The sequence below is a fragment of the Diadema setosum genome, chromosome 12, assembly GCF_964275005.1.
Source record: "Diadema setosum chromosome 12, eeDiaSeto1, whole genome shotgun sequence".
Classification (NCBI taxonomy): Eukaryota; Metazoa; Echinodermata; class Echinoidea; order Diadematoida; family Diadematidae; genus Diadema; species Diadema setosum.
In genome coordinates, this window is record NC_092696.1 from 28,879,667 (window position 1) to 28,903,228 (window position 23,562).

The 23,562-nt window shown below is 38.8% G+C and overlaps 1 protein-coding gene across 2 annotated transcripts; it reads right to left on the reverse strand.

The window, feature by feature from the left end:
* Positions 1-412: 412 nt before the first annotated feature.
* On the reverse strand, positions 413-23,350 carry LOC140236074 (CD151 antigen-like). 2 transcript variants are annotated; one of them, XM_072316043.1, is made up of 8 exons: positions 23,245-23,350; positions 20,292-20,433; positions 10,021-10,212; positions 8,624-8,698; positions 6,256-6,360; positions 3,876-4,031; positions 2,044-2,127; positions 413-1,077 (listed from the first exon to the last, which is right to left on the reverse strand). In XM_072316043.1, exons 2-8 carry the CDS (start codon positions 20,373-20,375, stop codon positions 1,009-1,011), a joined length of 765 nt encoding a protein of 254 aa, XP_072172144.1. In that variant the 5' UTR covers positions 20,376-20,433; positions 23,245-23,350; the 3' UTR covers positions 413-1,008. The 2 variants fall into 2 exon arrangements, with proteins under 2 accessions (XP_072172144.1, XP_072172145.1); XM_072316044.1 differs by having other exon boundaries at positions 20,292-20,405; positions 23,245-23,329.
* Between the last annotated feature and the right edge of the window lie 212 nt (positions 23,351-23,562).

Sequence of the window (23,562 nt, forward strand, 5' to 3'; positions counted from 1 at the left end):
TGTGAATAACTTAGATGTCACATGCGTACAATATAAAGAAAATATAAAGAGAATTTCACAAAATTTCATCTTTTGAAAAAAGTACACATTCCCCCGACTTGTTACCGACAAATGTTATGGGTAATATTATTCCCCCTGCCTTTAGAAAGAGGCAAGTCAAGTGCTCTTTTATTATGCGAAAAAAGTGAAAATATGTTGAATTTTCTTTACATTTTCTTTATACTGTTGTACGCATATGACTCACAAGCTGTAGTAGTCTCCTCATCCAGCGGTTCCACCACAAAAATTTTGAAAATTCATAACTTTTGCATCGATCGCCCAATTTTCCTCAAACTTTCATCGATGTGTTCTACTTATATTGTTGCATTCTCTCAATCCTTATGTTTATGAAGGTGAACTTGTCCTTTAATATGACACATGGAGGGTTAAGGAGCTGCGTAGATTGTTTCATACAAATCACACAAATGTGCATTTTAAAAAATGCTTTCAAACATTCAAAAATGTAAATGTATATATAAAAGAATTCAGAGATAAATTGAGATAAACATCTAATCTTTCTAGCTCCAAATGAATACTCCTCACACAAGCTGTATACAGCTAGGACCCGGTCCAAGCAGATATGTTACCCTTCCTTGACACTCAACTGTCGACACAAATTTCCTAAAATAAAAATTGCACCACAAGTGTCAGTTGTGTTTAAAAAAAAAAACACTATTTTCCTTGCTTTCCGACTTCAAAAATTCCAACATCCAGCATCCAATTTCTCTGCACCAAAGGAGCACAGCAGAATCTTGGCAGCATCGAATCTCACAACTCTGAAAAACAAAGTCTGAAGAACTGCCCAAACGATTTTTGTCACACATTTGGATGACAGATTACAGCTACAAAAGCAATATAAAAGACGAACATTGGGGAAGTTGAGTTGTCGAACAGTTGCATACAGAAACTGCCTGCTCATTCAGGAAACAAACGTTAAGAAAGGCGTTTCCATGACGACCAGCAGGAGGCTCAAAATGGTTCCTCATCCTCGTATCGCAGGTGACAGTAAAGGCACATGGAAAATATCAACCCCATGATCTGGAAATGGAAGAACGAAGAGAAAAATGGACTCAACATTTTGCTCTGCACTTGCTGCACTCACAAACTTGGCTCCAGCAATGGTGCAACAAATTCCCACTGGCAAATCACATACCAACTAAATCCCTTTCACAGGCAAAATTAATTTTACACAAGTTTAACCCTAATCAGGCTAGGCTTCTTTGGCTACGCTAAAACCGGAGGGGATGCAATGCGATAAAATTTGGCATGCCTGACACCCACTTTGTATTTACAAGATTGTGTCTGAAGATTTTTTGAAATTATCAGTTTCTAATTCTAATTACACAATTATGCAAATTATGCCAAAGACCTTTTTGAATAGCATAATTAAAAGCATTGACAGTTTATTTCATTTGGTTTGTATATCTGTTTTCACTTATTCAACAATATTGTCCATCATAAATACTTCCAAAAGTCATTTAAATTCTTATGCATTTTACAACTTTTGGAATTTCTTATGTACTTCTTTGTTTTTCATACGATGCTATGTCGAACAATCACCATACAGGATCTTATAAACCCGTTGAGGACGAGTCCAAAGTATGCCCGGGCAGGTGTGTATGGGAAATGCATGTTGTAGCAAAATCAATCCGTCCTCCACGGGTTAACAAGAGACAAAAAAAGAAAACAAATGAAGAGTTTGTTTGCAAAAATCGATAAGTCCATATTTGCCAAATGGAGATATTTGCGATTAAAGGTCAAGAAAAATAAAGAGAATAATAAGAAAAATTTTGCTTCTTTTGAACATAACTTTGAAGATGTACCTTCATATGTAGTGACCGATATATCATTTAAAAGGTATCATTTTGTACTTTATGACAGAGACCGTACTTCAAAATCTTCCAAAATGGACTTATCGGTTTTTGCGAACAAACTCTTCAAATATACAGACACAGATTAAAATGCAAACTATGATCAGATCTGGATTAGACCAGAATGGCTTACCTCGACACCTGCAATGGCCAAGCAGACAGCACCAAGGATAATGAGATGGTCCTCTATGGTGTGCGAGAGTCCGGCCACGCACCCCTGCATGAGAACAATCATGGACAATAGTTAAAGGGATAGTACAGTATTGGTGGAGATGAGCATTGGGCTTTTAACTTTTTGCGAGATACCACGAAAACCACTTATGAAATAGTACAGAGCATACCATTTTAAGATGAATTCACAGTTTATTTGATGAAAATTAGGTTTGGTATGACTGAAATATCATCCAAAAACAAAGTAAAGCAAAGCGGTCGTAATAAAATATGGGTCCCACGCTTACAATAGAATTGCTCTGTTTTGGATATCTCAGCCATTTCAAAACCATCTTTCATCAAATAAATGTTGAATTCCTCATGGAATTACATGCTCTTTCATATTTCATAAGAGGTTTCTCATTATCTCACCAAAAAATGTTAGAACCTGAAGTTAGGTCTCAACCAAAACTATACGATCCCTTTAAAAGATACAGATTGTAAACCAAGTATTAATTCCTTCAACCTCCACAGCGTCCTGGTGTTATGATGTCACAGTCTTTTGTTACAGCTCAGAGCGGGTTCAAGACATCCCTGCACAAGGGTTTGGGCACTGGGTCGGAAATAGGCACACGCTCCTTTTACATAGCAACTGTTGCGATAACAGTTATTTTGGCGTCTTGAGGCAGTTTAGAAGCAGTTGCCATGGTGATGAATGGCTATGACATCACACTTTGGTACTCTCTGGTGAGCAAAAGCAGTGATACAGTAGGTTGAAGTTGGGCATAGTCTATCATAGCACCGAGATTGTGGTTTGGGTAGTAAATACAGTAAAATTTGTCTGATTGATGGGTCACCACTGACCAGCAAAAGACAAGCAAAAAGTCACAGGGAAGCATTCAAAGATTCAAAATCTAGCACGTTGGAATAGATGACAACATTGATAGAGGAGTGAGGTACCGTGTCTTCTTCAGTCTTTGTGAACAATGAACAAGTTTTTCAATACTTGAGCACCCTAAAGTTAGCTAATTGCCTGCAATTATGTAAAAGATATTTTTTCCCCCCACATTTGTGTGTTTGTGGTGCCTTTGAGTGCTTGTAACTTGGGGGGGGGGGGGGAAGAGGGGGAGGGAGATATGCCTTTTTTTTTTCAAAAATTACCATGTTTGCATATTTGGGATAGATTGATTTTAACTCTATTAAACTAGGCCGGGCTATTTAGGTAGATGATAGAGCTGGGGTTGCCTCCCTGGCCCCCCCCCCCCCTCCAGATCTCGGCCATCGACCGCGTGGTTGCGACGAAAATTGGCACGAAAAGGGGGACCACTTCATTGAGTTGGCACCCTGCTCTTTGCAATGAACGAATGAAGTGGGAACTTTTGCGTGCGTGAGTCGTGGCTAACTCACACATGGGACCTCTATTTAATGTCCTATCCGAGGACAGAATGTTTTGGCTCTTTACCAGAGGAAAGGAATGCTTTACACAACACTGCTCAGCAAGACTACACCCACGTGCTACCGACTGAGCCAAATCACCGCCCTAAACCAATGATCCTCACTTCTTTAGTACCACCTACACGTACTGTCTTACCTGGTGGTAGATATTCGATGGGTGTGTCCTGACAGAGCAGTACACATGGGACCTCCATTTAATTTCCTACCTATTGAAAGGGACAGAGTGTTTTGGCTCTTACTAGAGGGGAAGGGATACACACAACACTGCTCAGTGAGACTCGACCCACGCACTACTGACTGAGCCAAATCACTGCCATACTACAGTGGTCCTTACTTCTTTAGTCCCACCTACTGTCTTACCCGGTGGTAGATATTTGATGGGTGTGTCCTGACAGAGCAATACTCGCTCCTGGTCTTGCAGCAGCTGGGGGGAGTGGTCCGGTTTCCCGCCTTCCCTTCCAGCTTCCACTTGCTCTCCGCCCAGTCTTCGTAGCTCTGGCCTCCACAGCACTTCAACTGGGGTCAATAGAAACAGGAAAAACGTAACGCAACAAATGAGCACACTGCATCCTCCACATATGTGGTAGTTTTATTCTCATAAATTCCACATGCGAGGTACATGTACACACTTCCCTGCAATGACAAAATATCCAGAAATTTTGCCTGCCATCACACAAACACAATGTATAGAGTCTGGAAGTTGGAAAAACAACAACTTTGCTTTACGAAAAAAGAATAACACTTACTTCTCATTCTGGCAATGTCTATAATGAATCTTAAATGCCAACAAGATTTGTCAAAATTAATGTGACACTCACTTCACCATTGTTGTCCCGACACACTCAGCTGAACTCGCCAACAGGCGCGCCGGAAGCAGTTTTGGATTGGGGGGGCAAATATTGGAGGGGGCTCACTATAGACCATACATATGTTACACAATATACACATATATACACACACACACACACACACACACATCAAATATATATATATATACATATATATATATATATATATATGTGTGTGTGTGTGTGTGTGTGTGTGTGTGTGTATGCATATAAAGTGGCGTACGATGGGTCGAAACATTGGGGGTGGGCACCTTGTGGAAAAGTAATTTTGACTGTGTATGCTTGTGCGTGTGTGCGTGCGCAATAATGGACTACAATACATTACAGAATGTGATACATTCAACAACGCAGTCATTGAGGAACATTGTAAGTTTTCCTTACATGGATTATGGAATGACGGTGTGGAACCACAACTTATATACTGTCAGCAACATCAGGAGAATTGCATAACAATAAAATGCGAGCGGAGCGAGAGAGCTTGAAAATTTTGACATTTTATTTTTACAGTCCCAAAACTGCCGTTTGTAGCTATATCTTTCGCTTTGGAAATGAAGGGGGGGGGGGTATCGGGCACAACTGCTGGCAATGACTGGCGGCAACATTAGGAGAATGGCATAACCATTCAATGCGAGCGAGCGAAGCGAGCGAGCTTGAAAATTTTGACATTCTACAGTCCCAAAACTGGCGTTTGTAGCTATAACTTTCGCTTTAGAAATTAATGGGGGCGCATCGGGCGTAACTGCTGGCAATTACTGGCAGCAACATTAGGAGAATGGCATAACCATTCAATGCGAGCGAGCAAAGCGAGCGAGCTTGAAAATTTTGACATTCTACAGTCCCAAAACTGGTGTTTGTAGCTATATCTTTCGCTTTGGAAATAAATGGGGGCGCATCGGGCGCAACTGCCGGCAATTACTGGCAGCAACATTAGGAGAATGGCATAATGATTCAATGCGAGCAAGTGAAGCGAGCGAGCTTGAAAATTTTGACATTCCACAGTCCAAAAACTGCTGTTGTAGCTATGTTTTTCGCTTTGGATATTAAGGGGGAGGTGCACCGGCCTCAACTGCTGGCAATTACTGGTTGCAACGTTAGGAAAATGGCATAACGAATAAATGTGACGATTAATTTTGACATTTTACAGTCCCCAAACTGCCGTTCGTAGCTTTATTTGTTTTTTCGCTTTGGAAATTAAGGGGGGGGGGGGCGGCCCAGGCGCAACTGCTGGCAATTACTGGCAGCAACATCAGGAGAATGGCATAGCGATTGAATGCGAGCGAGCGGAGCGAGCGAGCTTGGAAATTTTGACTTTACAGTCCAAAAACTGCCAAAAAACATTATGAGACTATATGGATTCCGGATTACTCTAAAACTAGAAATGTTTGTGTGCATTACAATTTCGCAAATTTTGCAAGAGCCAAGATTCATTGAATTAAAATGCATGCGAAAGTTCTTGTCTACACTATATGCATTGAATGACAGTGACAATTTGTAAAAGGGGGCAGCAGAAACAAAAATGAAGCTATGCACAACTGTAGGAAATAGGAATAAGGCCTGACAATTTGTTCTTGTTGTTTCAGTTTATCGCAGGAATGGGGGGGGGGGGGGGGGGGACTGGGATTCGAATCAGTTATGTATGTTTCACATAATCATGTAGAATTCCGGCATTGAATTTCCTGTAATGGCTTTTTATTGGACAATTAAAATTGAATTGAATTGAATTGAATTGAATTGAATTGAATTGAATTGAACTGAACTGAACTAAATTAAATTGAATTAAACTGAATTGAATTGAATTGAAAGGAACATGGGGCTTGGTTCCAGCCACTGGCATAGGTGTAGTAGAATTTTGTCTAGGAAAATAAGGCGCAGACACAGGTCCGAGAACTCACGGTGGCATGGACCTTGTCGACCGTCTCACTGTAGGCCTCCTTCCCATCCATGCCATAGTCCTCGACGAGGGTGGTCGTCATACAGTTCTCCAGCTCAGTTTCAATCTGGAAGATATAATGGTTGCCATGGGTTTCTCAGTTTACATACATTCATGTGACCATCAATCCTTTCATTGGAAGAAAATGTAACTCTGTTTCATTTCTGTTTTGAACACCACAATATCACATACTGAACTCATCTAGCTTTTGTTTTGTTTTGGGGGGTTTTGCTAATTAGTGAACTTGTGGCTAGAACTAATTTGCTCACTCACCTGCCTTTTTTGTTAACTAGTTATTTTGTGGACTGAAAAGAACTTTCCCAATTTCAATCCAATGAACTTTGGTCATGACCTTTCACCTGACAATCCCTTTGAGATGGTATTAAAAGGATATTCTTGCCTTCCAGCAAAATTACTTGATACTCCTATGATACATAGTTTTAGAGCTAGATGATCAGTTTTCACAAGGAAGGATTTTGCCTAAATCGACAGCAGCACTTCTACATCAGATGCACAATACAACATACCCGGGGACAAGTTCTACGAAAATCCACAAAAGTTTTCTCTGTTCACATATCTTCTTTATCACTGGCTGCCTTTCACCTGATAAAGGCTTGAAGGTGCATGTATACCTCAACTATTTGCTTCTGTTAGGAATAAAGAAATGTTTAGGAGTCAATAGCATTTCTTGCCATGAAATTCTCTACATTAAGTGCAGGCATGATGAGAATTATGAAGACTTCTGATGAGCTAATAGCTCATCAGAAGTCTTCATAATTCTCATCATGCCTGCACTTTCAATACTCTATTGATCTTTGTAGTTTCCTTATTTAATAAAGAAAAAAATAAGGAAAACAGATTCTTCTTTCACATTAATTCATTCATGTGCCATGGTAACATTAAAGGGATGGTACAGTATTGGTGGAGATGAAATTGGGCTTTTAACTTTTTGCGAGATACCAAGAAAACACTTATGAAATAGTACACAACATACCAGTTTAAGAGGAATTCAAAGCTTATTTGATGAAAATCGAGTTTGGAATGACTGAAACATCCAAAAACAAAGTAAAAAAAAGCAATCTGAATAAAATGTGGGTCCCACACTTTATTAGAATCGCTCTCTTTTGGATATCTCAGCCATTTCAAAACCAACGTTCATCAAATAAGCATTGAATTCCTCATAGAATTACATGTTCTTTCATATTTCATAAGAGGTTTCTCATTATCTCACAAAAAAAAAAAAAATGTTAGAAACCTGAAATTAGGTCTCAACCAAAACTATACGATCCCTTTAATTATGACTCTAAATGGGATTGTGGTAGCACCGGCTGAGTTACTGTTCCAAAATAAAACAAGATTTTAATACAGAAATGTATTTGTGTACACACCTGTGGGACTGTTGTGAGGGGATGATATCATTCCCTATTCTGATTTTCATTATTGTAGTGAACAACATTTTGTCTTGCTAAAAAATATATAAATAAATAAATAAATAAATGAATAAATAAATAAATAAATAAATAAATAAATAAATAAATAAATAAATAAATAAATCAGTATCAAATATTCTTGATGACTACAATCAGTCACTTTGAACACTATACACTGCTATATGCACAAAAATTGATTGTTTTGAAAATAAAACTTTGCAGTGTGATGCAAAAGTCATTAATTTTTGTGCGTAGGCTCGAAAAAATCCAGATTGTTATCTCTTGTGATAATGATTATAATAATAATAATAAGGTCTTATTTACCCAGGGTAGCCTCTTCAGTGTTGCCACTGCTCTACCAGAGGGCCCTGCTATTATTATTACCCTAGCATTGCCAGGTAACCATTCATACACCTGGGTCGAGAGGGACACAGTGGGTAAAAACATCTTGTCCAAGGACGTAAGCACTGGGCGGGATTCGAACTCGGGTCCTCTGTTCGGGAGTCGGGAGTCTTATCCACTATGCCACAGCGCCCCCAGCAATCATGATGCAAAAAATCAGTCCAGCTTGAATTTTTCAAACTCTTGCGAAAGTTGTCCTGTGCGGTGTGTATGAAGGCACATGAAGAAACCATCCATTTTTTAAATCGGAAACTGCAACTCGTCATGCTAGGTTCGCATACTGTTCTGCGTTATCATCCGGCCAATAGGCATGCACAGTCTGAAGATTCAAAGCGCTTCATTTAGAGCGAAATTATTCTTTCTTTAGAACTTCTTTTCAACATGTGAACAGTGGCAAACAAAATCAATGTTGACATCACGCTGCAAAAACCAATACAAAGCATGTGTGTGAATGTGGATATATCGGAGCAGCAAGCGCTACACACGAATGCAACCTACCATGCCTCTGTAGTAGTAGACAAAGACTCCAAGTCCAAGCTCCACAAGGAAGAGGAAGAGAAGCAAGAAAAAATACTGTTGGGGAGTGAGAGGAGAAAAGGAAATAAATCAAACACCACACACTGCATGAGGAACAAAAGAACTTTGTTTCACAGAGAACAGCTCTAATTTTACAGCTTAGTTTTCCATAGGTTGGCCACATTGGTCAACTCCACACGGTGGACACCACTGCGAAAAAATAATGCTGTATCTTTCTGCACGACAGTGATAAGAATATGGTGGCAAAGTGTTACAGGAACACATACATTTGTACTGTAGTCACAATTTCATGAAGTAAGACACATTTCTAGTTTCACAGACATATCGTTTTATTGTGCTTTAACCCGTTGAGGACGGACTACAGTACTTTTGCTACAACATGTATTTCCCAATGACACCTGCCCGAGTATACTCGGGACTCATCCTCAACGGGTTAATACTTGAGCATTCTATTCAGGGAGCATACATCAGTGTGAAATAATTTTAGGGATGAGGTTGAGTTGAAATGATTGTCTGAAAAAAAAAAGATATTTAGAAGTGGCATGTACACTTTAAATAACCATATCATATTAGAGATGATTCTGTTATCTGATAAAAAGCCAAAATTTTTCACAAAATACTTAACAGTTTCATAGCCAGTGTCCTGATATGAGAAGCTATGATGTATAATACAAATGTAGATCAAAACCTTGCACACAGGAATGGCTATGAATATAATGCCTTACAATGTAGTTCTGGTCATTACCATCAATAAGTATTATTGTTCATTCAGGGGCTGCAAACATTATCAATACCTCTTCACATACAAACTGTAACTACTGGTACTCAGTGAATTGGCAAACATTACACTGATGAATGTTTTTGTTTAGAATTGGCAAAGTTTAATATAGCTATACTCTGATATGTGTAGATTCAATAAACTTCCATCCAACATATTACAAATCAAATATCAACCACTTGCTCCATCACGCCATCACAGATATATAAAATGGTGAAATTCATAGTTATTAATTTGATATCAATGTTAAAGATGTTTTTCTGCTCCCCCACCCCCCCCCCCAAAAAAAAAAAAGAAGCGGGGAAAACAAATCCCCCAGGACCTGAAGGGCCCAAGCAAATTACAACTCAAAGACAGAGAGATAGTTACAGTGAGATCATGAGGCCAATGGCTGTGATGCCCCATAAACTGCCCGAGATGCCCCTCCAAAATTTGATTTTGGCTTTGATGCCCTCCTATAAAACTGACTACGGTATGATGCCTCTTTCAAAAGATTGAGGGTCAAGGCCAAATAACCATGAAATGGAACTGAAGGCCTGAAAAGTGAGATGAGAAATGTTTTAAGAATGACGTCACTTACCAGCAAGAGACAGTTCTTGACCTCCTGCACAGCTCCATAGCAACCAGTCGCCGCGATGATGATGACCACCGCCCCTGAGCCGATGAGGGTGTAGGTGGCGATGGTGTAGCCGTAGGTGCAGAGCACCTCGGCATAGTCAAACTTGGAAATCATCGTCCAGATGCCCACTCCGAGCACGCCGGCGCCGCCAAGCTGGAAGAGAAGGAAACGTTTGAGATGCCACTCGTTAACCCTTCTACGCTAGGGAATTTTATCATGTACAATGCTCTGCTCTGTCAATCAGTACTTGAAGCACACAAAGGGTTTATGTTTATTTATAATACACATTTTAATAAAACGACCATCAACATTTAAAACACACCTTTGTACTATCCAACTGAAGACTTCCCATCAAATGACAATCACCAAAATACTAGTAATTCAATAAATCAAAATTTTTAGACGATTTTGATACAGTTGTACATGGCAAAAGCAAAATGTGTATAGACTTGAGAAAAAAAAAATCTGAACATAAGATTTAAATCTACATAATATCATGATTGTGTCTACCATGCAATATTTTGTCAAATACACATAAATGTTTCCCTTTGTGTATGTTGGATAAGATACATCCCCAAAGACCAAATTTAACTCTTTATTTGCCATGTTCGCATGTCCGACTCAGTTGGCGGCGTGCCAAATTCGCATATTCTGCTCAAACACACAAACCCACCCAAACTGATCGATAAATCGCCAAATGCTGCAAAACAACTACAATGTAGGCATTTCTTGTGCTTCCAACCTCTCACATGCAGCTTGCATTTTATGTTGTGACTGACTAACAATGGGTGTTTCCTATTGGATTTGCATGTGAATTATAAGTTTCTGTCACTGTTGTGCGTGCAAAAGTCATGCTTTCACAGTAATTGAGCTACTACAGTACTCATTTGAAAGAAAAGCAATCATAGATTAGTCATACAATTTACATCAAAGCAAAGCTTTTCATGTTCTCTACAATTTTACTCATTATGATATTTCCAGCTTAACAGAAATCTTAAAAAGTAACATAGGGCCTACATGTATATTTGAAAAACAGAATGTTTTCTCAAAGCATGACAAAGTTGGTGTCTCAGAATAATGTGGCACACAGGGGGTTTCCACCATGGCACAGGAAAAGTTAATATTGAAATACTTTCTAATGTCTACCATGCAATATTTTTAACTCAAAAGTGAAAAGCACACACGAATGTCAAATGCTATGTACACAACCTATAGTTTCCCTTTGTTTGTATTGTATGGTACATACCTGTATGTATCGCTAAAAGATGTACGTTCCCCAAAACCAAGTTTAAAGGGTCAGTTTACAATGTACGTGTACACGTCGTACATCATACATAATACACTGCACCTCGGGAATCTGAAAGAGGTTTGTGACCAACTTTGGCAGTCATGTCACAAATTCAGAGACTCCAACTCTCCCGTTTTCGACGGGAGATCTCCCACCGAAATCCCATTTTTGCAAAATCTTCCGTTCTCCCGTTTGAGATTTAATTTCTCCCGCCCTGGCTCTTTGTCTCCCGTTGGAAAGGATTTCTTACATATTTCTATCGTATGTTGAAAAAATAAGCCTTAGATAGCACCAGAGAGCATCTAGAACCCTGGGAATTTCACGCTTCGCACACATCAACTTTGAGTCTCCCGTTTGCTAGGGGTTTCAGGCGGGAGAATCTCCAGATCAGAAGGTCCTTTGGGTTGGAGTCTCTGCAAATTTCTAATACCAAAGTACTCCAGTACTGAAAGTCTATTCCCTCTGATGTCAATGTTATTTTATTGTTGCCACATTTCTTGTGCTATCATCAATTTTGCTGTAAGATGGTATAAAAAGAGAAATTTAACTTCCAGGACATACAGGTGCTGTACATGTACATTTAGGCCCTATTTCATGCAGTTCAAATTTGGAAAACAGCTCTCCACAACCATTTTATCATACACTGTATACACAGACATACAATACAAATTGTATCTTGGTTTGTGAGTCGAGAAATACAGCTGTAAACTGTTCATCATGCATCTCTACTGTACGTATTCTGAATTGTAGCACAACTGTGCGGTAACTGCCTTGTACTGTTCGCCATCAGGGGGTGGGGATTGCTGAGTTATGGCATAGTTTATCTCAGATAAGTGATGCCTTGGAATGGCATCATATTTCTCCTCCCAAACGTATCTGTGTGTTCCCTGCTGGTTAAGGTTTAGTCTTGCCTCAAGTCTGAAAGTAAAAAGTGTATGGCCTTCACAAGCACTCTTTCTGGTATGCTGTTTTTGTACAAGTTTGTTGTTTTGTTTCTTTTTTTAAAGGTAAAAAAGGGCTAGGTTGCTACAAAAGTGTTCGGTGTCTACAAGAATCTAAGACGTAGGCTTTATACACAAAATAGTTCTGTCAAATGTTTGCTCACTCTATGCAATTCATTTCACAGTCAAGTCTTTTTCAAGTATTCTATTATAAATTCTGAAAGCAAACTCAGATCAAACATGTTTTACAATAATTTCTTTTTTTAAAGGTAAAAAAGGGCTACGTTGCTACAAAAGTTTTTGGTGTCTACAAGAATCTAAGACGTAGGCTTTATACACAAAATAGTTCTGTCAAATGTTTGCTCACTCTATGCAATTCATTTCACAGTCAAGTCATTTTCAAGTATTCTATTATAAATTCTGAAAGCAAACTCAGATCAAACATGTTTTACAATAAAATCTCCAATTATACACTGAGTCTGACCAGTCTTGAGTCCAGGGCCTCACTTCATAATGAGATGTTAGGATGGCAATCAGGCTGGAATAATAAATGTCATGGTACAGTGTAACTACGTGTACAAGAGCCCAGCATCCTGATTGGCTGTTGCTACAATGTATGAGAAGTTAAAGGGACTGTACAGTACTGGTTGAGGTGGGGATTCATGTTTTGAACATTCCTATGTGAGATAATGAGAAACCTCTAGTGAAATATGAAAGAGCATGTAATTTTAAGAAGGATTCAACATTAATTTGATGAAAATTGGTTTTCAAATGGCCGAGATATAAAAAAAAAAGTGATAATAATGAAAGGCGACAGGCCACGCCTTTTATTAGGATCTCTTTGTTTCACCTTGTTTTAGATATCTCAGCCATTTCAAAACCAATTTTCATCAAATAAACTTTTGATACTCCTTAGAATTGCATTCTCTTTGACATCTCATGGAGTGGTTTCTGAATATCTCGCAAAACGTTGAAAGCTAAATCCTCACCACAACCAGAACTGTCCACACCCTTTAATATTTTAACAAGACTTGCAATCCTTTACTGGAATTGGGCCCAGATGTGGTTTTTGTTGTTGTTGCTTTTTTTTTAAAGAATGGTTCAGTCTAACAACCCATTCACACTAGTTACAAACACATTGTGTCATTAAAGATGGGGATACTTGAGCTTTCCAGTCTCACTGTGAACTAAAAAACTGAGCACTGTAGTTGGAACTACAATGTACCGAAAGCTCTTGCAACCATGAGAGTGTGTACATTTGGAATATCCACACACAGCCCATTTTGGGACATGGCTACGGCCATGCCTGCTTATGGTCTGAGTCCCACCTTTCATAAGGACCAGTTTTGTTTTGGGATATCTCTGCCATTTCCAAACAGATTTTCATCAAATCAACTTTGAGTTCCTCTTCACGAATTGCATGCTCTTTACTATTTCAATACATTTTGTAAGTGTATGGTTTCTAATTATCTCATAATAAGTTAAAATCTGAATCCCCCACAGAAAACAATAACCATCTCTTTACATTATATCAAATGTTTACCAGAGACAGAGGAAGAGGGGAAAAAAAGAAAGAAAGAAAGAGATAGAGAGAGAGTGAGAGAGAGGGAAGCAAGTACAGGTTTGTACATCGAATATCAGAATGTACTGTAAGTACACTGTATATAGACAAATTGTACCTCCCACTCCAAGCATCCAACCCCGCACTGGTTATCTCATGGACGGCAATAACGAGACCGATATAGACACCTGATTTGGGCAATAAACTATCTGTGGTATGCGGTGGATGACAAGAACGGACGGAAGAGAAGACACGACATCGCCAGGGATTCATCTCGCTGGCAGGGATACCACCAGATTATGATGCCATTCCAGCTTTTGAATATTTAGAGCACCATCCCAATTTTTATCCTGTGAAAAGCTGTTGCTGGCAGTAGTGGTGGTGGTGGTGTTGATATATTCTGGGAGTGGGGTTGCGGGGCTGTGGTAATAGGCGGGGTTGGGGCAAGGGGTGGGGTTGGGGTGAGGGGTAGGGATGGAATGAGTAATGGGGTTGGGGTATGGGGTGGGATTGTGGTACAGATGTAATGGGTGGCGTTGGGGTAAGGGGTGGGGTGGGGTGAGGATTGGGATGAGGGGAGAGGGGTGGAATTGGGGTAAGGGTTGGGGTGAGGGGTGGGGATGGGGTGAGGGGTAGGGTTGAGGTGAGGAGTGGTTGGGTGAGGGGTGGGGTGCAGGGTGCAGTGGGGTTGGGTGAGGAGTGGGGCGTGAGGAGTGGGATGGGGTGGGGACAGCTCTGCAAGACAAGCCGCATGGTTGGGTACATTGCAGGTTTTGACCCTATTGTGAAATTACATGTACTATCAAAAGGGCTTTTTACACTTGTAAATTTTTGCTTAGTCCCGTACCAACGGTGGGGCTAAGGGGGGGCCTTAGCCCCACCGTTGGTACGGGACTATCCTTAGCCCACTTTCTGTTTACACTCGTTTTTGCCAAAGTGGGCTAGCCCCACCGATAATCCCGTACTATCTGGCCCTGCAAAATAGCAGGGTTAGCACCGCAATTGCGGTGCTAGCACCGCAATTGCAGTGCCAAGCAAGTGAGTATAAACAGAACGAAAAAATAATCCGGGGCTAAGCAACGGAGACAAAGTCCGACCCTCACTGACCAATCAGAAACGAGGTAATCAAGTGCTGCCGGTGCGTGCGTGTATGTGTACAGTGCACAGCGTAATCATGAATATTCATGTGGTTTGGAAAGTACCGGGACTAAGAAATACGAGTGTAAAAAGGTCAATTTTCTCCTTAGCCCCGGACAAGAGCTTAGTACAGGACTAATTGGCGAGTGTAAAAAGCTGAAAAAATTGGTACGGGACTAACGATAGTCCTGGGTCAGAGAAAGTACAGAGTTAAAAAACACAAGTGTAAAAAGGGCTTAACTGGTGTTTATGGAATGTACTGTGCATGAGATACAGGTAGCAATACAGTTTTACTCATCCATAAATGATTTCGGAGGGAAGCTCTAGTTCACAATCCACTTAATTTTGATATAAAGAATTGTTCTTGATAACAAAAAAAGTAAAAGTTTGCCAAATAAAATGGCACAAGAAAGCTCTAGAATTTCAGAGTTTCATGTGTTTTCGCACTTCAATCAAATTTCATATTTCAGCTCACGTGTAAAGATTGATAATGAGATACTGCCACACTCTCAGAACTGTCCTTTTTTACTCAGAAATGAAATCATCATAAAAAAAAAAATATATATAACATAGGCCTATACTTTCAATAATCATAAAATAAAAAAAATAAATAAAAAAACTCATAATGAAAATGCAAATTTCAATTATTTGAGACAACAACCAGCCCTTTAAAAAAATGCCATCATTGGCATCTACATTTAAAACGCTACACTTTTATAAAGTGAACTTGACATGAATAATTACGAACTGTGATAGTGATCATCTTTAATAGTGGATCCAGCAATGGCAGCACTTAAAATCTTCTCTCTAACTTTTGAAGGGAATGTCTGACTCTGATTTTCCTCAAACATCAATGACTAACACTGCAGTTACTCAATCCTATACACTTGGGGTGAATTCCCCTTTCAGATGGAAGATGACTTCAAGAAGTGTGTTCAGCTCCTCTGCTTTCAATTCATCCCACACATACTTGCAAACTACTGTACATGTACTGTAGTACAATGTACAACATTGGAAACCATTCTAATGCAATGAAAATGTACAAAATACACGCAAAGCCCCACATTCCTGCTACACAGATACATTGTAGATCTATGCATGACTGCCAAAGTACACAGAGATCTAACAAACTGAATTTCTGCGGATGTTTGCTATTGACATGGACCGTTTGCTCTAAACCATTCTAACCACAGTTTGCATTATACATCATTCTAGGGCCTACAAAGGTGCGTCCATGTACACCTTAGCAGCCTTTTCAGCAATTTGAGAAAAAAAAATGAAATATTGCACACTCTCCAATTCTACACCTACAACATTGTACATGTACACACTCCACATGTACATCGATGTGGTTTCATCATACTGTACTCCTGTATCCACAATCTTAATACATAGTCCATCTTCAAAAAGAGTCTGGTCATGTACCCTCTGTACAGTGTATTGTGCAGAGACCACAGTACACATGATACAGTACTTATTGCATTTGTACTGTACACATACAACCAGTACAATGTATCACTTCTGTAGACAATATCGTACATACAATGTACATGTACGTACGTGATATACTGTATGGTATGCAATGTACAGCTGTTAAAATACAACTTTGTACATTTGACATTACATCTGTGTCACTATTGTTTGGTGTTTTTGTCCCAAATGTGGAAGAACAAAAAATAGATGTGTAAATGAATACTGGTACATAAAACAAATATTAAAAGAAAAGTGAAATAATTTGTGTATCATAAATGCATCTGTTAGTATGACACTGCACAATGTACACACAAAACACAAAAATACACTGTATGGTGCATGCATTATTATGCTGTGCTGTGACTGTAGGCTGTGGTACACTGTTTTGTTGATACCCCCGTACCAGGTTTTGGCAAAAAGATATGCTGTATTAAGGCCTATTGGTAAATTACGTTGTTCATTACACACTTTCTCAGCAATATACGACTCAAGTACATACACATACTGTGTATTTTGTAAATTGTTGGTGCATGTGTATACAGCTGTATGCCTAGTCGTAAAGTTCATTGTTTCTGTACCTACGCGATAAGGCACACCTACAATATATTATCAGTGCTAACATTTACGTACTGTACATTGTATGTGTACAGTGTACATGTACAGTGTGTGCAAAAATACATCACAGGAACATTGTATACTTTAACAGAATCGTTGTTTCACACAACATTGACACACAACACTGTCATGTGTGGGGGACTGAAATCTTGCTGGGTAATGACCCTGGACTCTTCATTGATACTCATCACACCCCATCACAGTACATGTACGTTAGTCAGTTTGAAATCCCACGGCAGTGACTCACTGAGACAAGCAACACACAAAAGGTCACTATAAGATGACCTTTCACTACCAACACACACCCCAGCATCTGAATGTCAAGTACAGCTAACGTACATTGTAAGGTACCAGTCTAGAATACAATGCTGCACACTGGCACTGGTATGACAGTCCCCGACCAGTCAAAATCTCTGTCAGATCAGTAACATTTTTGGGAATAGACCAGCAAAAATGGAAAAACTGGGTATCTACTGGTCCTACAGACTGGTCGGCCCAGTAGAAAAAAAAAAAAAATGTGTTAGTGTGCATCCCTGTAAAATGTGTATCATGTCCACTTTGTGGTGGGATATAGTTTACAAACTGTACAGAGTTTTATATCCCATGTAAACCCAATATTTTGTGTTTGTTTGTTTTTGTTTTGTTTTTGTTTTCCCAAATTTCGAGAGTGATATGCCACAAATTTGTATTCACAAATTTATCAACACACAAGTAGGAAATATGAGCTCTGATATAAAATGAACTACAAATGTTTAAATTATTTGTGCAGCTACAGCATACTGTACGAGCTGAAATTTTCGCGGTGGTTTTATTTTCGCGAATTTCGCGAATCGCCTTTGAACCGCGAAAATAACAACACGCGAAAATAACAACGCGCTAATAGCTAAGTTCAGTTAGACCCTCGCAACTGCGAAATTAACAACACGCGAAAATGTCCTCCAAGTAGCAATTCGCGAAAATATCTGTATGCGAAAATTTCAGCTCGTACAGTATAGAGAAGTGCAGAAACATGATTGCGCATGTGTTTACTGAGTATGTGAATCATACATTTGTGCATGTATTCACTACTAATACCAGTGCAGGTATAGTTGTGCAGTGAATGCTGCACCCAATTCAAATGATCTTGGCATTAGTTCAGGAACAGAAAATTTCTCATAAGTTTGTAGCATTTTGTTTCAGGACAAGATCGTTAATATAATTGAATGAGTGAATAATACCAACATCTGTATTTCCTGTACTCTACAATCATTACACTAATTTAACAAGCTTTGAATTCTATAATGCATCAACATGTATGCATGTACATGGTTGTAGGCCTACAATGTACATGACTAAAAGTGAGGCTGGATACATTATGTGCCACTGACTGCCATAATTTAAAAAAAAAAAAAAAAATCATGCCAGTTTCCTCATCGCCACTGAAGAAAATCACTTTACTTGCAGCACACTATGAAACTGAAACCTTTCCTTCTCACATGCATATAGAATATCTGTGCATACAAAGTGTACATGAGAAACGTACACATGTATGCAATGTACGTGTACAAACTAAAAATATGCACTGACATTTGGATGTACTTTTAGTAAGTACTTGTATACATGTAGGCTGTAGATCTCTCACAATCATGAATAACAAGAATACATTGTACAATGTATAACCTCAGCGATGTACAAAATGCAAATTTGTGTTAAGCAGTAGGTCTATAAAATGTACATACTCATTACTGTAATGTACAATTGTACAGGTTATGCACACTGTAGGAAATGAAAATGACATTTCACCATGGGCTTTACTGACTCCGAAGAAAGAAAGTGATACAGTAGGCCTACATTGTATGAAGGTTCAGATTTTAGCTGTGCATGTGTACGTGAGAATGCAAGGTGAGAACAAGAAATTGTTTGGTTTTCTCTTTTGAACTGGGATACCGGTAATGCTTATTCCTCATCCATTGCTTAAATACACTTTTGTAGGTTTTTTACCTAATTCTATCACTATCGAAATTGTCTCACAAATTTCCAATTCTGTATTTACACGTACATACTTTCACCTTATTATGTACTGGGATTGTACATATTGTATGTAAAGTTTTAACCTTTAAAGGACAAGTTCACCTTCATTAACATAAGGATTGAGAGAATGTAGTAATATTAGTAGAACGCTTCATTGAAAGTTTGAATTGAAAGTTATGAATTTTTGAAGTTTTTGTGCAGTCACCGCTGGATGAGAAGACTACTGCAGTGTACTGTATGATGTCACATGCGTACAACAATATAAGGAAAATATAAAGAGAATTTCACAAAATTTCATCTTTTGAAAAAGGTACACATTCCCTTGACTTGTTACTGACATATGTCAATGGGTAATATTATTCCCATTGCCTTTAGAAAGAGGCAAGTCAAGTGCTCTTTATCATGCAAAAAAAGTGAAAATATGTTGAATTTTCTTTACATTTATAAACTTTTAATACTGTTGTACTCATATGACATCACGAACGTAAGTAGTCTCCTCATCCAGTGGTTCCAACACAAAAATGTTAAAAATTCATAACTTTTGCATCGATTGTCCAATTTTCCTCAAACTTTCACTGATGTGTTCTACTAATATTGCTGCATTCTCTCAATCCCTATGTTTATGAAGATGAACTTGTCCTTTACATCAGTGGCAAAGATTTTATAACAACAAAGTCCAGCAAATCCACCATGAATACAGGAACCAGAAAGCAAACTTGGCTACCATTATGAGGACACTAACGGTCAATTGTCATCAGCAGGCTCTCAGCCTATTCCCCTCAACTTTTTGGAGAAAGCACAAGTTTTCTTCTTTGACGTTTTGTACAAGTACCTGTTATGACAAGTTCTGAGTTATACCCTCAGCAGATGTGTCTATGGGAAATGTAGCTTTAATACCAATGGCAGATCAAGGATTTGAAATAAAAGGGGATGCAAAAAGCAAATTTGGAAATACAGGGTCGGATATGACAATTTCTTAGATTTTGTACTATAAATGTAAAGTTTGATATGTGATTCACAAAAAAGAGGGGATGCTCATCCCCTGTGCCCCCGCCTCAATCTGCCAAGTGCTGGTTACAGCAAAGTCACCTCGTCCTCAGCAGGTAAGAATCTTTACACTGTATATTTCATGTGAAAAATACCTAAATCAGTCTCATAGGGATTGAGACTTCTTGGAATAACTTTTAAATAGAGAAAGAATACTCACCAAGAGAAAGAAATTGAAGATGAAGAGAACATATTTGAGCAGCGAAATGCCGCAGCACGGCTCCTTGTCATAGTTGGACCCCATCGCTGGAGGTAATAGGAGGTGACAATGGCTCTGCAGAGGTCAAAAGGGCATGGACAATCTGAAAACAGAAAATGAGCATACAATGTACATAGAGATGTACCTTGTACGTTGTTTTATCGAAAAGAGTAGAATCATGGTATCATTTATGCCACTGTTGTTGAAATGGTGTACATACGATTATGATCACTGGTCAACACAGCATTTATTACTATGTACCAGTGCCCATCAAATGTGCAATTCCATACTTACAGGACTCGACATTGCACGTACTGTACAGACATTAAAGGGATCATATAGTTTTGGTTGAGACCTAATTTCTGGTTTCTAACATTTTTTTGTGAGATAATGAGAAACCTCTTACGAAATATGAAAGAGCATGTAATTCCATGAGGAATTCAACATTTATTTGATGAAAATTGGTTTTGAAATGGCTGAGATATCCAAAACAGAGCGATTCTAATAAGTGTGGGACCCACACTTTATTACGATCGCTTTGTTTTACTTTGTTTTTGGATGTTTCAGTCGTTCCAAACCCGATTTTTATCAAATAAACTTTGAATTCCTCTTAAAATGGTATGCTCTGTACTATATCATAAGAGTGTTCTTGATATCTCGCAAAAAGTTAAAAGTCCAATTCTCATCTCCACCAATACTGTACCATCCCTTTTTAAAGGATGTACAAGTACAGTTCTGGTTGAGGTGAGGATTTAGCATTTAACGTTTTGCGAGATATTCAGAAACCACTCTATGAGATATCAAAGAGCATGTAATTCTAAGGGGTATAAAAAGTTTATTTGATGAAAATCGGTTTTGGAATGACTGAGATATCCAAAAACAAGGTGAAACAAAGAGATCCTGATAAAAGGCGTGACCTGTCGCCTTTTATTATTATCACTTTTTTGGATATCTCAGCCATTTGAAACCAACTTTTATTAAATATACGATGAATCCTTCTCAAAATTACATGCTTCTTCATATTTCATAAGAGTTCTCTCATTATCTCACTTAGTAATGTTCAAAACATGAATCCCCACCTCAACCAGTACTGTACAGCCCCTTTAATCTGGGGCCAGAAAGACTGATGTGGCAGAACAAAGAATGTCATACAGGCCACCAAATTTTCAATTCAATTTCAATTCCATTATTTATTGTCTGATTTAAAAAATACAGAAAATCTTCCTCAACTGGCAAGATAACAGAGCATAACACGACAAGAATAACAAACAGATCACATATAAAAAAGGAAAAAAATGACTGATAATCAATTAACAATTCGATACATCATCAAACGATATCGTAACTAATTAAACTGAAATACTACAATGAAATGAAGAGGTATGTTTGAGACTATAAAAATAGAACATTAAAATATACTATTGATGCATGGAATCTTTTCAACATGCTGACGTCTGACTATGACAAATATATATCAAAAATGCAAAGTCCACAAAGTTTTTTCTAGTGGTGGCACATTCAGGAGACTGAAAGAATAAAAATGTATGAATATTGTTATGTTTCTTTTCATTTCCAGCCATACACACTAACAGTTACATCCCGTAATACATTTCTTGTTTGGGCAACCAAAATTTCAAAATAAACAGTTGTTTGTTTTGTTGTTGTTGTTGTTGTTGTTGTTGTTGTTGTTGTTGATTTTGTGTGTGTGTGTGTGTGTGTGTGTGTTTTGTTTTGTTTTGTTATTGTTTTGGTTTTTTTGTTTTTTGTTTTTTGGAGAAAATGTGTTCAATGTGTCAAGCCTTGTAGGCTAAATATCAACGTAGTAACGTACATTACATGGTGTATAGTAAGGGTACTAGGTCTCGCGCAGGGACTTAATGATCGCGCATAGCGTAACTGCGTATAGCAAGCAATATTACGCGTAGGACTAAGCGCAAAATTTGCCGATACGCCCATGGAATAAAAATACCTGACAACCGCTAAACATGAGAAGAAAGCAGGTAAGAAATTTTGATTTCAAACAAATTTTTCACTAAATTTCCAATTTTTTGGAACAAATTTTTCACTAAATTTCCAATTTTTTACCTTATAATTTACCTACCTTAGCTTAAAATCTTTTTTTAAGGATGCTGTAGCCTACACGTGTCGTCTCGCTTGTCTCGTTCGTATGATCGTAGCCGATAGAATTCGTAATTTGTTCGATCGATCGTTGATAATATTCTACGAAAGCCGAAGCACGCTACAGCCGCAGAGAGGGGCAGACACTTTCACGCATGAAACTACATAGGGCAGCTGCGCGATCTTTACATACCCCGAGAAGGTGAACGCATAAAAAAAAGTCCGACATACAAACGGCGACAGCGCACTACTCCGTCATCGTATCATCAGGAGATTCTGGGAGGTGATTTTTCTGCATTTTCGTGATATTCATTGAGAAATTCAGGTACGATTATGGAATAACTTCTATTATAAGAGCATTTCAAATTTTCGTGCGCGATATCTAGACCCCTCAACCATACTCTGTACACGCATTGTACATGTAAGACTGCATGATTTTCAAGGACTGTATGGTCTTTGATGGGTAAACTTGGATTTCCCAACTTTTATATTCCATGCGATTGTACATTGTATTATCTCGCAAAATGTTCCAGAATCCCCATTTTCAACCAAAACAGTAAGCGACCTTGCTTTTGGTCAGCTAGTCAGGAGCTGAGCGAACCGCGCAGGTAGCAAGCAGGAGCTGTGATATATAGAGTGTTAGTGTGCAATATGCAAAAGCACCGCAGTAGTGCGCCGGCGGTAATTCACTGTGCACTTGTTTGGTATCGTGACTATTAAATATCATGTAAGCAAATGTTTCCGTTTATTCCGTGCCATACATGTCCTGAGATACCCATATTCACAACTTACTCACCAGGATGCACCAGTCACAGATTCGTCACCGATTTGAAGGTCCCGAAGAGGCTTGATTTTTTGTTATCGGGACTGCAATAATGATCTGACGACCCACGGGTTCAGCTATGCTACCACCACACTGCACTTGCAATGTGTACGTTATGCTATGGTACGTGTATATATGAGGCGCGCGCCGGGAGATGCGATCGCGAACAGGGAACGGAATGGTATGTTGACACGATACGCCACAAGGAGCAGCAAAGTCTCCACCCAAAAGATTATACACACGGGACTATCACTAGGTGGACCAAGGAAGTATGAGACCTCCTTGGGTGGA

Bases quoted from the DNA above. Each gene is read 5' to 3' on its own strand.
- LOC140236074 (XM_072316043.1), bottom strand. From the start codon at position 20,375: ATGGGGTCCAACTATGACAAGGAGCCGTGCTGCGGCATTTCGCTGCTC. The intron at 8,699-10,020 runs GTAAGTGACGTC...ACTCCCCAACAG, and splicing joins TCAAGAACTGTCTCTTGCTG to TATTTTTTCTTGCTTCTCTT. The intron at 1,078-2,043 runs GTAAGCCATTCT...TTCCATTTCCAG, and splicing joins TGGCCATTGCAGGTGTCGAG to ATCATGGGGTTGATATTTTC.